The sequence below is a fragment of the Rhinoderma darwinii genome, chromosome 4 (genome assembly GCF_050947455.1).
Source record: "Rhinoderma darwinii isolate aRhiDar2 chromosome 4, aRhiDar2.hap1, whole genome shotgun sequence".
Classification (NCBI taxonomy): domain Eukaryota; kingdom Metazoa; phylum Chordata; class Amphibia; order Anura; family Rhinodermatidae; genus Rhinoderma; species Rhinoderma darwinii.
Window position 1 is genome coordinate 77,439,557 of NC_134690.1, and position 13,901 is coordinate 77,453,457.

General features: G+C 41.1%; 1 protein-coding gene across 1 annotated transcript; it reads right to left on the reverse strand.

Annotated features, from left to right (window-relative positions):
* Nucleotides 1-7,861: 7,861 nt before the first annotated feature.
* On the reverse strand, nucleotides 7,862-13,620 carry LOC142760431 (speedy protein 1-B-like). The gene is made up of 5 exons (XM_075863621.1): nucleotides 13,542-13,620; nucleotides 10,766-10,824; nucleotides 10,385-10,467; nucleotides 8,204-8,372; nucleotides 7,862-8,114 (listed from the first exon to the last, which is right to left on the reverse strand). The coding sequence occupies exons 1-5, from the start codon at nucleotides 13,618-13,620 to the stop codon at nucleotides 7,866-7,868; spliced, it is 639 nt and encodes a 212-aa protein (XP_075719736.1). The 3' UTR covers nucleotides 7,862-7,865.
* Nucleotides 13,621-13,901: the final 281 nt, after the last annotated feature.

The following is a 13,901-nucleotide window of genomic DNA, read 5'->3' on the forward strand; positions in this document are numbered from 1 at the left end:
CCCAGGAAGCACTGTAACGCCTTCAGGGAGGCAGGTTGGACCCATTCCGCCACAGCCTGAACCTTGGCGGGGTCCATGCGGAATTCATGAGTGAGGATTTGACCCAAAAATGGTATCTCCTGTACCCCAAACACACATTTTTCGGTCTTAGCAAACAGTTTGTTTTCCCGAAGGGCCTGGAGCACCTTCCTGACATGCTCAATGTGGGAGGACCAGTCCTTGGAAAACACAAATATGTCATCAAGGTACACTACAAGAAATACCCCCAGGTAGTCTCTTAAAATCTCATTTATGAAATTCTGGAAGACCGCGGGAGCATTACACAACCCAAAGGGCATGACGAGGTATTCGAAATGACCTTCGGGCGTGTTAAACGCAGTCTTCCACTCATCCCCCTCTTTGATGCGGATAAGGTTATAAGCCCCCCGTAGATCAAACTTAGAGAACCATTGGGCCCTCTGAACCTGATTGAAGAGATCAGGAATCAAAGGAAGGGGATACTGGTTCCTTACAGTGACCTTATTCAAGTTTCGGTAGTCAATGCATGGCCTAAGACCACCATCCTTCTTCCCTACGAAGAAGAAGCCAGCACCTACCGGAGAAGTAGAGGGGCGAATGTAACCCTTGGCCAGGCATTCCTGGATATACTCTCTCATGGCTTCACGTTCGGGACAAGAGAGATTAAATATCCTACCCTTAGGGAGCTTAGCTCCTGGTACCAAATTAATTGCGCAATCGTATTCTCTATGAGGAGAATGGGAAGTTGCCCACGGGAACACCGTGAGCAACAAGCGAGGTGAACGAGCCGAGTCAAACCAGGAGATGAGCGAGGTACAAAAACGCAGAGCAGAAGAGTGGTCAGTAAAGCCAAGGTTAATAACAAGCAGAGGGTCAGTAGTTTAAAAAGCTGCAGCAGGGCCAGGAAACCAGCAGAGAAGAATCACAAGCAAAGGAGGAACAGGAAAGGCAGGTATAAATAGACAGAGGGCGGGAGCTAGCTCCGTCTGGCCAGGTTGTGATAGGCTCTCCCACTCCTAAGCCTGCCATCCTGAGTGGTGGAAGATGGAGTCAGTCTCACAGACTTAGAAGCAGGTGCAGACTGATTACCTATGGGCGTTGACACAGAAGGTGTGTCTGGCAGATCCTTTACAGGTATTTTGTTTCCTGTAAAAATAAGAAATTTTGATGAAAAATTATATTTTATTGGAAAAAATTTCATTTTTTTTATTTCACAGCCCAAGTCAAATACGTGCTGTGTAAAAACTGTGGGGTCAAAATGGTAACATTAACTATAAATGAATTCCTTGAGGGGTGTAGTTTCCAAATTGGGCTCACTTTTGGGGGATTCCTACTGTTTTGGCACCTCAACACCTCTTCAAACCTGGCATGCTGCCTAAAATATATTCTAATAAAAAGAGGCCCCAAAATGCACTAGGTGCTTTTTTGCTCCTGGGGCTTGTGTTTTAGTCCACGAGCGCACTAGAGACACATGTGGGACATTTCTAAAAACTGTGGAATCTGGACAATACATATTTAGTAGTGTTTCTCTGGTAAAACCTTCTGTGTTACAGAAAAAAAATGGAATAAAATTGAAATTCAGCAAGAAAAATGAAATGTGCAAATTTCACCTCCACCCTGCTTTAATTCCTGTGAAACGCCTGAAGGGTTAAAAAACTTTCTAAATGCTGTTTTGAATACTTTGAGGGGTCTAGTTTTTAAAATGGGGTGTTTTATAGGGGTTTCTGATACATAGGCCCCTCAAAGTTAATTCAGAACTGAACAGGTTTTTGAAATTTTCTTAAAAATATGAGAAATTGCTGTTTATGTTCTAAGCCTTGTAACGTCCAAGAAAAATAAAAGAATGTTAAAAAAACGATGCCAATCTAAAGTAGACATATGGGAAATGTGAACTAGCAACTATTTTGGGTGGTATAACCATCTGTTTTACAAGCGAATGCATTTAAATTCAGAAAAATGTAATTTTTTTCTACATTTTCTCTAAATTTTGCAATTTTTCACAAATAAACACTGAATATATTGACCAAATTTTACCACTAACATAAAGCCCAATGTCTCACGAGAAAACAATCTCAGAATCGCTTGGATAGGTTTAAGCATTCCAAAGTTATTACCACATAAAGTGAATTATGTCAGATTTGAGAAATGGGCTCTGAGCCATAAGACACAAACTAGGCTCTGTCCTTAAGGGGTTAAACGGACATGAAAATGGTGAAGGATGTGTGCATGAGGCCTGAGGGTATGTTCACACGTAGAGTCAAAAACGTCTCAAAATACGAAGCTGCTTTCAAGGGAAAACAGCCCCTGATTTACAGAAGTTTTTTGAGCAACTCGCTTTTTTTGCGGCGTTTTTCGCGGCGTTTTCGCTGTGTTTTCGCAGCCTTTTTTACAGCTGTTTTTGGAGCCGTTTTCATTGGAATCTATGAGAAAACGGTTCCAAAAAGTCCCAAGATGTGTCCTGCACTTCTTTTGATGAGGCTGTAATTTTACGAGCCGTCTTTTGACAGCGACGCGTAAAATGACAGGTCGTCGGCACAGTACATCGTAAAGACCATTGAAAGTAATGGGCAGATGTTGGAGCCATTTTTTCAGACGTAATTCGAGGTGTAAAACGCCTCCATTACATCTGAAAATAGGTTGTGTGAACCCAGCCTAACAATGTGGTATCACTATACCTGGAGACACTGTAGCTGTCGCTGTATTTGTGGACTTTGTGGCTGTCGCTATTTTTGCTTTCCTACCTGCCCCGAATGAAGTTTGTAGGCCAAAGCCAAATAACAAGGCGATTTTAGAATTGTACAGGTATAATGTTTAGTGTAGGGACCCCCTGTATGAAGTCGCCTTGTAGTGGAAGTTGGGCTCACGCAAGTGGATTATATTCAGCGCTACAAATCTCACAATTATAAGTATGGTAGATATAGCAGTAATGCAAATTAAATAAATCCATATACCATGTTTGCGTATATATTAGTTTCCGCATTATACTGCTGTAATTTTGTGTTTTTTTGCTATATTTGGGGACACTGTGGCTTTCACTGTATTTGGAAACACTAAAGTTGTGGCTAAATTTGGGGATATGGTGGCTATCACTGTATTCGAGGACGTCACACCTGCATTTGCAATTTAATTGTTCTGTCACAGGAGCTTCAGTCACCCCTAAAGCCCAGACCCAAACTCCAGTCACTTACATAACTTAGACAAGAAGCCTCAATGACACATATCTGCCATCAACTACTTTACCCACTGATTATTTACTAGGGGTTTAACAAAAATATTGCATTAACCTCTTAATGACCAGCCTATTTTAGACCTTAATGACCAAGCCATTTTTTACGTTTTTCAATCGTCACATTGGAAGAGCTATAACTTTTTTATTTTTGCGTCGACATAGCTGTATAAGGTCTTGTTTTTTGCGGGACAAGTTGTATTTTTTAATAGCACCATTTTTGGGTACATAATATTTGTTGATTAACTTTTATTAACTTTTTTTGGGGGGGGAATAGATGAAAAAAATTTCACCGCTCTTTTTTGTGTCCTAAATCTACGCCTTTTACCTGTGGTATAAATAACACAATAACTTTATTCAGCGGGTTGTTACGATTGCAAAGATACCAAATATGTATAGACTTTGTATGTTTTAGTACTTTTACACAGTAAAAACGCCTATTTAAAAAACAATATTTGCTTTTGTGTCTCCATATTTGAAGAGCCATAACTTTTTTCTTTTTTCGCCCATGCAGTTGTATGAGGGCGTTTTTTTTGTGGGACGACTTGTCGTTTTTATTGGTACCATTTTGGAATAGGTGCGAATTTTTGATTACTTTTTATCACATTTTTATTTAAGTCAGAAATTCCCAGAAAACAGCAATTTTTCCATTGTTTTTTATTTTATTTTTTACGACATTCACTGTGCAGCTAAAATAATGTAATAGCTTTATAGTCTGGGTCGTTACAGTCGCGTCAATACCAAATATCTGTAACTTTTTGCTCAATTTTGTTTTTTTAATAGTAAAGCAGTTTGTAAGGGGAAAAAGTGGGTTTTTCAATTTTTATTTCAAATTTTTTTAAATTAACTTTATTAAACTGTTTTTTGTTTTTTTTACTAGTCCCACTAGGGGACTTTAATATGTGATCCTCCGATTGCTTTTATAATACACTGCAATACTTTTGTATTGTAGTGTATTACTGCCTGTCCGTTTAAAACGCCGGGTGCCGGTGGGATGAGAGGGAGCTCCTTCCCTCTCTCCAAAACCGCTATGATGCGGCGCCCACTATTGAGCACCGCATCTGAAGGGTTAAACGGGTGAGATCGATACTAATATCGATCTCACCCGTTCGAGCCGGGATTCCTCCAGCCCTCAGCTACCTCTGGTAGCGGAGAGCAGGGAGATTTAACGGCTCCCTGCTCTGTTTATTTATTCTGATGCAGCGCCGTGAAAAGGCGTATGCATCAGAATAAAGCCCATTAGTGGCCGCCGTGAAAAGGCGAATTGGCAGTCACTAATGGGTTAAGCTTTTAGGAAATACAGCCATTTATTTACATCATCCCTCCATTTTTACATTTAAAAAACAAATTGGATAAATTAACAAAAGATTTTTAAAGCTCTTTTTATTGAAAATTCAGTAGACAATAAGAAAGATACATTACAGCAGAAATGTCACAACAGATTGTATGAATTACTTTTTACGTATGTACTACAATAAATTGTGTGCATTAAACATTTTCTCTCCCTGTTTTTGGTACAAAAAAATGTTTCCTACAATAGTAAGACATCATGTGGGTCATAATATCAATATACAGTATATGCACATGGTACAGATTAGGAAAAAGAAACCAAGGGAATCCGATTTCCTCATCACATTTCAGAGTTACATCGGATAGGCAGACATTGAAGCCCTAAGTCAGTTCTCAGAGTAAAGTGTGAGTGTGGATGAATAGCTTGTATCCCAAAGTATGGTACATTTTTGGGGACACCACCTATTCTTGTATACCAAGCGCTCATATGGGATTATTGTTTGAATCATATTTTTCCATTTCCTAACAGAGAGTGATTGCCTTGCCATCCACCACATAGCAATGGTTTTCCAGGCCAAGAGGAGGGCCTCCTGTGAAAGTGATTATTTGTAGTAGGACCAGGTATCAAGAAGACAAACATCAGGAGTCATAGGAACTGGCTTCTGGGAAATATCAGTCAGTAAGGATACAATTACCTGCCAAAAGTGTGAAATATTGGGGCGTTGCCATATAAGGTGCCAAAAGTCGGCGTTGACTGCCATACATCTATGACAATTGGTAGATGGACTACAACCCCTTCTAAGCAGTGGCATTGGTGTGAGGTAGCAATAATTTCTTATTGTGAACAGCAGGAGATACTAGAAAGGGATACTCCAGTGCATCCAACCAATCCGCATCTTTTAAAGTGGTATTCTCATCTAATAAAAACTAGGTGAAAAGCTTTGATATTAACCTTAAAGAAACTCTGTCACCAGTTTATAAGTGCCCTATCTCCTATCTAATCTGATAGTCGCTGAGATCCCGCTGTGCTGTCACTTACTCCCACATTAACTTTACCGGACCTACGGGTCAATGACCAGACATCGCCTCCAGCCAGGAGGAGATGTCTTTTCATTCTCCCGACAATCCGGTAAAGTTATTGTGGGAGTGACAGCACAGCGTGATCTCGCGAGATCACGCTGTGCTGTGAGTACAGCTGAACATGAATGAAGAGAAGTGTATGACTCTTTTAAAAAAATAAAACTGATGTTATCTACAATACAGCAACTATCAGATTAGGTAGGAGATAGGGCACATATAAACTGGTGACAGAGTCTCTTTAAGGTTAATATCAAAGCTTTTCACCTAATTTTTTTGAAAGTGTGACCTGGGATATTTTCTTGTTAATAAGATGAGTATTTGGTGTAAAAATAAAACCAGATGATCCCTGCATATAGAGTCAAACTACCATCACTATAGATATAAGGATTATTGTTAATACTTGGCTGTAAGTCACTGACTGTCGGAAGTCTAAACACATGGACATCACTAAATGATGAGTTTCCCTCCTTGTAAAGCTTTGCCGGGCCTTTACTGCAGCCGCCCTCAGTTTGGTTTTCAAAATTGGGACAATGTGTCTATCACCATATCGGGGGAAACTGTGCCTGTCAATATATTTGGGGGACACAGTGATTAACACAATATCTGGGGGCGCTTTGACTGTTAGTATATTTTGAACAATGTGGCTGTCACTAAATCTGTGGACACTGTGGCTGTCATTGTATTTCAAGACACTGTGCCTGTCACTGCATTTGATGACACAGTGGCTGTCATTAGATTTAGGCACACTGTGGCTGTCACTGTATTTGGGTATCTAATATATTTTATAACCCCCGCCCCTCTCTGTTGGTATCTGTAAGGGTATGTTCACACGGCCTATTTTCAGACATAATTTGGGCATTTTACGCCTCGAATTAGGCATGAAAAGACGGCTCCAATACGTCTGCAAACATCTGCCCATTGCTTGCAATGGGTCTTATGATGTTCTGTTCAGACGAGGTGTAATTTTACGCGTCGCTGTCAAAAGACGGTATGTAAAATTACGCCCGCATCAAAGAAGTGCAGGACACTTCTTGGGCCGTTTTTGGAGCCGTTTTTCATTGACTCCATGAAGAACAGCTCCAATTACGTCTGTAAAAGACGCCGCGAAAAACGCGAGTACATGCAAAAGCCCCTGAAATTCAGGAGCTGTTTTCACCTGAAAACAGCTCCATATTTTCAGATGTATTTTGCGTTGTCATGTAAACATACCCTAACACTGAAAGAAAGGAGGGGAGAGCAGATAATGTCAGTCCAGAGGGAGCAGTGAGCTGTCAGATCTATGACAAAAGCAGCAGCACAGCCAGCTATGTATAGGAATTGCACAGACTCTAGAGCAACAAAATGGTAGAACATTTTAAATAAAGACTATTTAGAAAGTTCTTAAATTTTACAATTTAACCAACGCCCACCCATGAACCTTACATCCAATAAATGCATTTCTTCATTGATTTGTAAATGTCTTCTTTCCTGTAGACTTCTGCTGATGCCTCTCCTGAATGTCGATGATGAGCGGACGTCCTTCACATAGTGTCAGTAAATTCTCCAGTGCGATCAGAAGGGAGGACATTATCACAAACCCATCACACAGACCACCATATGTCACTTTCATACAAGAAATGACTCAGACAACGTAAGGAGTGTTAAACTATGTGAATTTTATTGTTGTGTGTATGTGTGTGTGTTGTGATTGTGTGTTACCTCCCATCACTCACAAAGAGCGTAGAGCGACACTCAGGACAGGCAAAACCCCCAGTGGAGGAAACCTGCAGGGAAACCATGGCCGCTGTACTGTCCTTCCTCTGGCATACTAAGAGAGGTTAACGCTATATAACGTATGTGCGCGTGTACAGTATACATGTGTATATGTGGATTCCCCCATACAAGGAATAGAGCCAGAAAATGTAAAAAGTGACTGTGTTACTATGTGCAGTGTGTCAGTGAGTATGATTGTGTATAGTTCTGTATGTGTGTGTGTAAGTATTAGTGTGTATGTATTTATTATGTGTTTTTGTGTGCGTGCATGCATGTGTTATACATTACCTGCTCCTCATGTTTGGTCATCCATCATGGTCTTCATCTCTCTTGTGGATCAGGCAGCAGAACCTCCTGGGTGGGAATAGAGGTACAAGAGAAAACGTTCAGCAACATGTGGATTAGAAGATCCATTACTGCATTTTACTTCGCACTTTTGTGATCATTTTTTCCTACCTACTTCTTTATAACACCAACATTTTACTTACCAGCGTTATTATTAGTCAGGGACCTCAATCGGTGTCTCCGGGTCCACTGCTGTGTCTATCCGGCTAATGATGTTTCCTTCCACTTTCCACATGCACGGATGCAAAATGATGTTTCTACAACGGGCACAGGACAGCGCGCTCTTCCATGGGCCTCGGGTGTAAAACTCCTCTTTATTTCTCCTTGACGCACGTATGGCCCAGCTGTGATGGATTTGCCTGTTTCTCATCCATGCCCAGTGGAAAGGGTCTTGTGCCATGATCTAAAATGGAATAGTAAATGAGGTAAAATTGGCTTCTCATCACAGACTCTTAATCAAAGACGGCACTTGTTCTGTTTTTTATTACAGACCAGATCACATGTGGTCCGGGCCACCCACGCTCTAAAGTCCATCCGGCAGAGCAACTGGTCGCGTTGGTGATGCAGCTCTTCTGTCTTCATTTCCCAGTCACTTCCTAAGGCCCACGCGTAGATCTCGTCTCTGAAGTCCTCGTCCTCCTCGAACTGGTTCGCTAGAAATCTGAAAAAAGTAATAATTTATTAATGACACATGGAAGAGCAGTGCACTGTATACATCTATATCTCAATGTAAAGGAAACTTGTGTTACTATAAATGATAGCGATGGGGTCCAAGGATGTTAGAATTACCCCTCCCCCCAAAGTCAGAAGGCTACATAGTGTAATCTATAGGTTTGATATTTTGTCTTTTGGATATTAAAATGTTAAAATATTTTTATTTTACTGCTAAAACATGACCATAATTGTTTTGTAACCTATAAGGGATAAAGCTAATGTAAAGCGAATAGGGCCACAATCAGGAATTTCTGGGCCCCATACAGCCAAAGAGATTGGGTCCCCCCTTCATTACCGTGGGTGGGCAACGGAAAATGGGGCGCTCACGTTTGTACGTTATATGCAGTAACTGATTTTATTCAAGTTATAGGGAACGAAACCATGAAGCAGTCAGTGACCAGTTGATACCCTGGATTTTATTGAATTCAGCCAAAACATATGGCACACAATGGGATACGTCGCCTGGGGAACGGTATCCATATCCGTATCCATAAATGAACAGATACGTCAGGGGCTTTACCTGGGCCAAAGTCCACGGGCAGACTGCTTGTGATGCTCTGTCTGGGGACTCCGGCATTGGGAAGCCCCTGACATTGCAGCTTTTTCACCGCAAAAATTGCAACATCTGCTATTTGTTGCGGGTTTTACCTCCCCATTAAATCCAATTGGGAAAACTCTCAACAGAAAAGCAGCGATTCCAAAGCATAAATTGACATGCTGCGGATTAAAAAAACGCACCGCAGGTCAATTTATGAACTGTTTTTCTGTATATTTTTAGTCAGCGTGTGGATGAGATTTGTTCAAATCTCATCCACTCTGCTGCTGCTACTGTATTACGCTACGGATTTTCCAAAATGAAATCCATTGTGGAAAATCCGTAGTGTTTATGCTACGTGTGAATTTACCTTTACAGATTTTGCTAAGGATTCGCAGCAAATTAACCCTTTGCATTGTAAAGGGTGACATGCGTGCCAATTTTGCAACATAATAGGCATGCTGCTGATTTAACAATCAGCAGAATACCCTAAAGCCCATGCAGATTTTTTTTCTGCTGCATGTGAATGCGGATTTGAAAACCTAATTCACATAAATTGTACAAATTGTAATTTGTAGTGGATTTTCAGTGTTCAACAGCACCAAAAATAGGAGACATAGGCATTCATAGAACGCTTGTTGCCGATAATTGCCCCGTGTAAACAGGGCAGCGAACACAAGATGAACGATCATCTACTGGTCGTATCCTTTTAAATAAGTGAAATATTATCGTTGTCGGCATCACATCTCCCTGTGTAAATGATAATAACGTATGGGGACGAGGGATCCGAGTAACGACCGCTCGTCTCCATCCATAGCTCCGTGTGACAGGAGCAAACGGGCCTTAATTAACGATGTCTCGTTGAACAGCGCTGGCTGCACCTTACGATTATCTGCCGGTAAAACGGCCTTTAGGGTCTATTCACACAGTGCAGTCAAATGCAATTTTTTGCAAAATCTCAGCAAAAACTTGATTTAACTGCTCTGTGAAAATATAGCCTAAAAGCACAGTTTTTTTCATGTTTTGTTCCATTATTATTTTCATGTAATTTTTGTAATTGCGGCACAAATAAGGCAGTTTTGCCGCAATTTTTAAATGTCTGGTGGGCGGCTCTCTCCACACGGAGCTGCTTTCATGCTTCTCATGCAGCAGCTTCCCCTACTGTCCTCTCGGAGTCCCAGCGTTACAGTTACTTACAAGGAAGGAACGGAAGGGTCCGTTCCTTTCTCCAAGTAACTAACGCTGGGGCCCTGATAGAAATGTTTACAGTTACTAAGACGCGGGCAGACCCCTTTTTTTCAGCATTGTGGCCGGGCCCCTGACTGCCGTACCAGCTGTACTGCCCTGATGGTGACCCTGAAAGCACATGATCCACAACTACTTGAGCGTATTCCTTCAAACATGTGATACGTGAATATACTCACAGGGATGCAAAGAAATTCTCTCTATATTCCTCGGTACGCAGTCCGGCTCTCTTGAAATACACGAGGACCATGGCCAGCAGATACTAGTGGAAGAAGACAAGAAGTTAGAATTTGGAGATAGAGAAATGGTCTCTTCTTATGTCTTATCTTTATGTGGTGATTCTTTTATATGTTTATTAATGTCAGTCCATAATCCCAACACATAAATCACAGGTTTATCCTCATTGTTCTGACTGTAATATTATTATCTTACCAAGGATGTAGATGTAAAGTAGAATATCTCTTAATTCCACATAAACCCTTTTATTCAAATCTGATCTTTCTTGTCAGTCATGTCTATATCTGGCTGATTGTCTATTTGTTTTGTCATTATAAAATTACCTTGTCCGAAATCCTCAAACAGATGTCCTTGGCCAAAAACAGCTGGATCTGCTCATCATCTACGAAAAAAGTTTATTTCAAATTCTTTAAATGCAAAATAGTTTATATACAAAGAATTAAAGGTTAAGTAAATGCTTAACCCCTTAATGACCGCCGATTAGCCTTTTCACGGCGGTCATTAGTGGGCTTTATTCTGATGCAATAGCCGTTTCACGGCGCTGCATTAGGAGAAATAAACATAGCAGGGAGCCGTTAAATCTCCCTGCTCTCAGCTGCCAGATGTAGCTGAGAGCTCGGGCAACCCTGCTCGAATGTGTGAGATCGATATTAGTATAGATCTCACCCGTTTAACCCCTCAGATGCGGCGCTAAATAGCGTGCACCGCATTCGAGTGGTTTTGGTCTGAGTGGTTTTGGAGAGAGGGAGGGAGCTCCCTCTCATCCCACCGGCACCCGGCGATAAGATCGCCGAGTGTCTGTGTCTCCGATGGCAGCCGGGGGCCTAATAAAGGCCCCCAGGTCTGCCTGTAGTGAATACCTGCTAGGTAATGCCAGAGGCATGTCCTAGCAGATGCCTGTCCGTTTTAAACAGACAGGCAGTAATACACTGCAATACAAAAGTATTGTAGTGTATTATAAAAGCGATCGGATGATCGCATAGTAAAGTCCCCTAGTGGGACAAGTGAAAAACAAAAGTTGAATAAAGTTAATTTAAAAAAAATGTGGAAAAAAAATAAATTAAAAACACATTTTTTCCCCTTACAAAATGCTTTACTATTAAAAAAACCAGAATGAAGCAAATAAGTTACACATATTTGGTATCACCACATCCGTAACGACCCCGACTATAAAGCTATTACATTGTTTAACCCGCACGGTGAACGCCGTAAAAAATCAAATCAAAACAATGGACAAATTGCTGTTTTCTGTGAATCCTGACTTAAAAACATGATAAAAAGTGATCAAAAAGTCGCATCTACTCCAACATGGTACCAATAAAAACTACAAGTCGTCCCGCAAAAAACAAGCCCTCATGCAACTGCATCGGCGGAACAATAAAAAAGTTACGGCTCTTCAAATATGGAGACACAAAAACAAATAATTTTGAAAAAAAAGTGTTTTTACTGTGTAAGTAGTAAAACATACCAAATCTATACAAATTTGGTATCGTTGCAATCGTAACAACCCGCTGAATAAAGTTATTTGTAATTTATACCACACGGTAAACGGCGTAGATTTAGGACGCAAAAAAGATGGGCAAAATTTTAGGTTTTCTTCTACCCCCCCAAAAAAAAGTTTATAAAAGTTAATCAATAAATTATATGTACCCCAAATGATGCTATTAATAAATACAACTTGTCCCGTAAAAAACAATACCTTATACAGCTATGTCGACGCAAAAATAAAAAGGTTATAGTTCTTCGAATGTGACGATGGAAAACTTAAAATATTGCTTGGTCATTAGGGCCCAGAATGCAAGCAGGGAGAAGGGATAAACAACGGCCCCTTTGTTGTTTACCCACGCATAGCACCATATATATGGTTGTGGCTATGTCTGATACTGCAAATCAGTCCCATTCACTTTATTGGGACTGAGCAGCAGTGAAATGCAGTACCAGGCACAGCCACAACTATATATATGGCGCTGTGCTTGAGTAAACAGTAAAGGATTTATTAGGGTATGTTCACACGCTTAACAAAAAACGTATCAAAATACGGAGCTGTTTTGAAGGGAAAACAGCCCCTGATTTTCAGATGTTTTTTGAGCAACTCGCGTTTTTAGCAGCGTTTTTCGCAGCTTTTTCGCAGCATTTTTTACGGCCGTTTTTGGAGCTGTTTTCATTGGAGTCTATGAGAAAACGGCTCCAATAACGTCCCAAGAAGTGTCCTGCACTTCTTTTGACGAGGCTGTCATTTTATGAGCCGTCTTTTGACAGTGATGCGTAAAATGACAGGTCGTCAGCACAGTACATCGTAAAGCCCATTGAAAGTAATGGGCAGATGTTTGCCGACGTATTGGAGGCGTTTTTTCAGACATAATTCGAGGCGTAAAACACCTCCATTACATCTGAAAATAGGTTGTGTGAACCCAGCCTAACACTCGCTGGAACACTGCAGCTCCTTTACTTTGCTTACTATAGTGGTGCCAGGAGCCAGACCCTCACTGATAAAATATTGATGGCTTATGTTTAGAATAAGTTGTCATATGTTTGTACATGAGAATAAATGTAAATCACACTTTGTGTGATCAAATTCCCCCTCCCCTCCTATCGGACAATACATCAAAATAATAAAATAAAAATGTATTCACCTCAACGCTCCACTTCGCTTCTCCCCACTTAGGCTCTCCCTGCGGACCACAGCTCGTACAAGGCACTGGCGCAGAGCGTTGTATGTGACGCAGCACTGAGGTCGTTGAGTGCTGCATCACATATATGGCCCTGTATGTTGTATGAGCCGCAGCATGCTGAGAGGGCATAGGGAGAAGATGAGCGGTGAGCATATATATATTTATCTAATGTCCGATCCTGGGAGAAAAGGGATAGGGCTGCGGTCACGTTCCCACACCCTGTGAGTGCAATTGTTACGCCACGATTGTGGTGAATGGCCAGCTGAAAGATGAGGCAAAATTATTATGAGAAATTAGCTTCTTATTAAATGTGTGGCATCCTACTCCAGCGAACTGTTTACTAAGACCGGGGTATGAAACGTCAGTCCTAATAAATCCCCCTCGTTGTGTCTGGTCAGAAATCATTGGAAGGTGCAGTGAATCTTACCGAGGAGATTGTAGAAAGCAGTCCGTTCTTCTGGCTGCAGGGTATGCTCCTTCCTCCTCTTCCGGCACTCGTCTATCATGTAGGTCAGCGAACTGTCATAGAAGAAATAGTTATTACAGTCAGCAGTCCAATGTAAAAATATAAAATCTTTATTTTCATGATCGAAAAGGTCCATTTTGTAAAACATTTGGGGTACAGAATTACATAAGAGTACAGAAAGTATAAATGCAGCGTACATATAAAGAACTGCTGTGAAAGGCAATATTCCCACGCAGGAGAGTAGTCTACATGACTCCAGGCCCCCTACGAAGAGGACGGATTCAACAGCCGCATAAGAGTACAGAGAACGAAGAGAAAGTT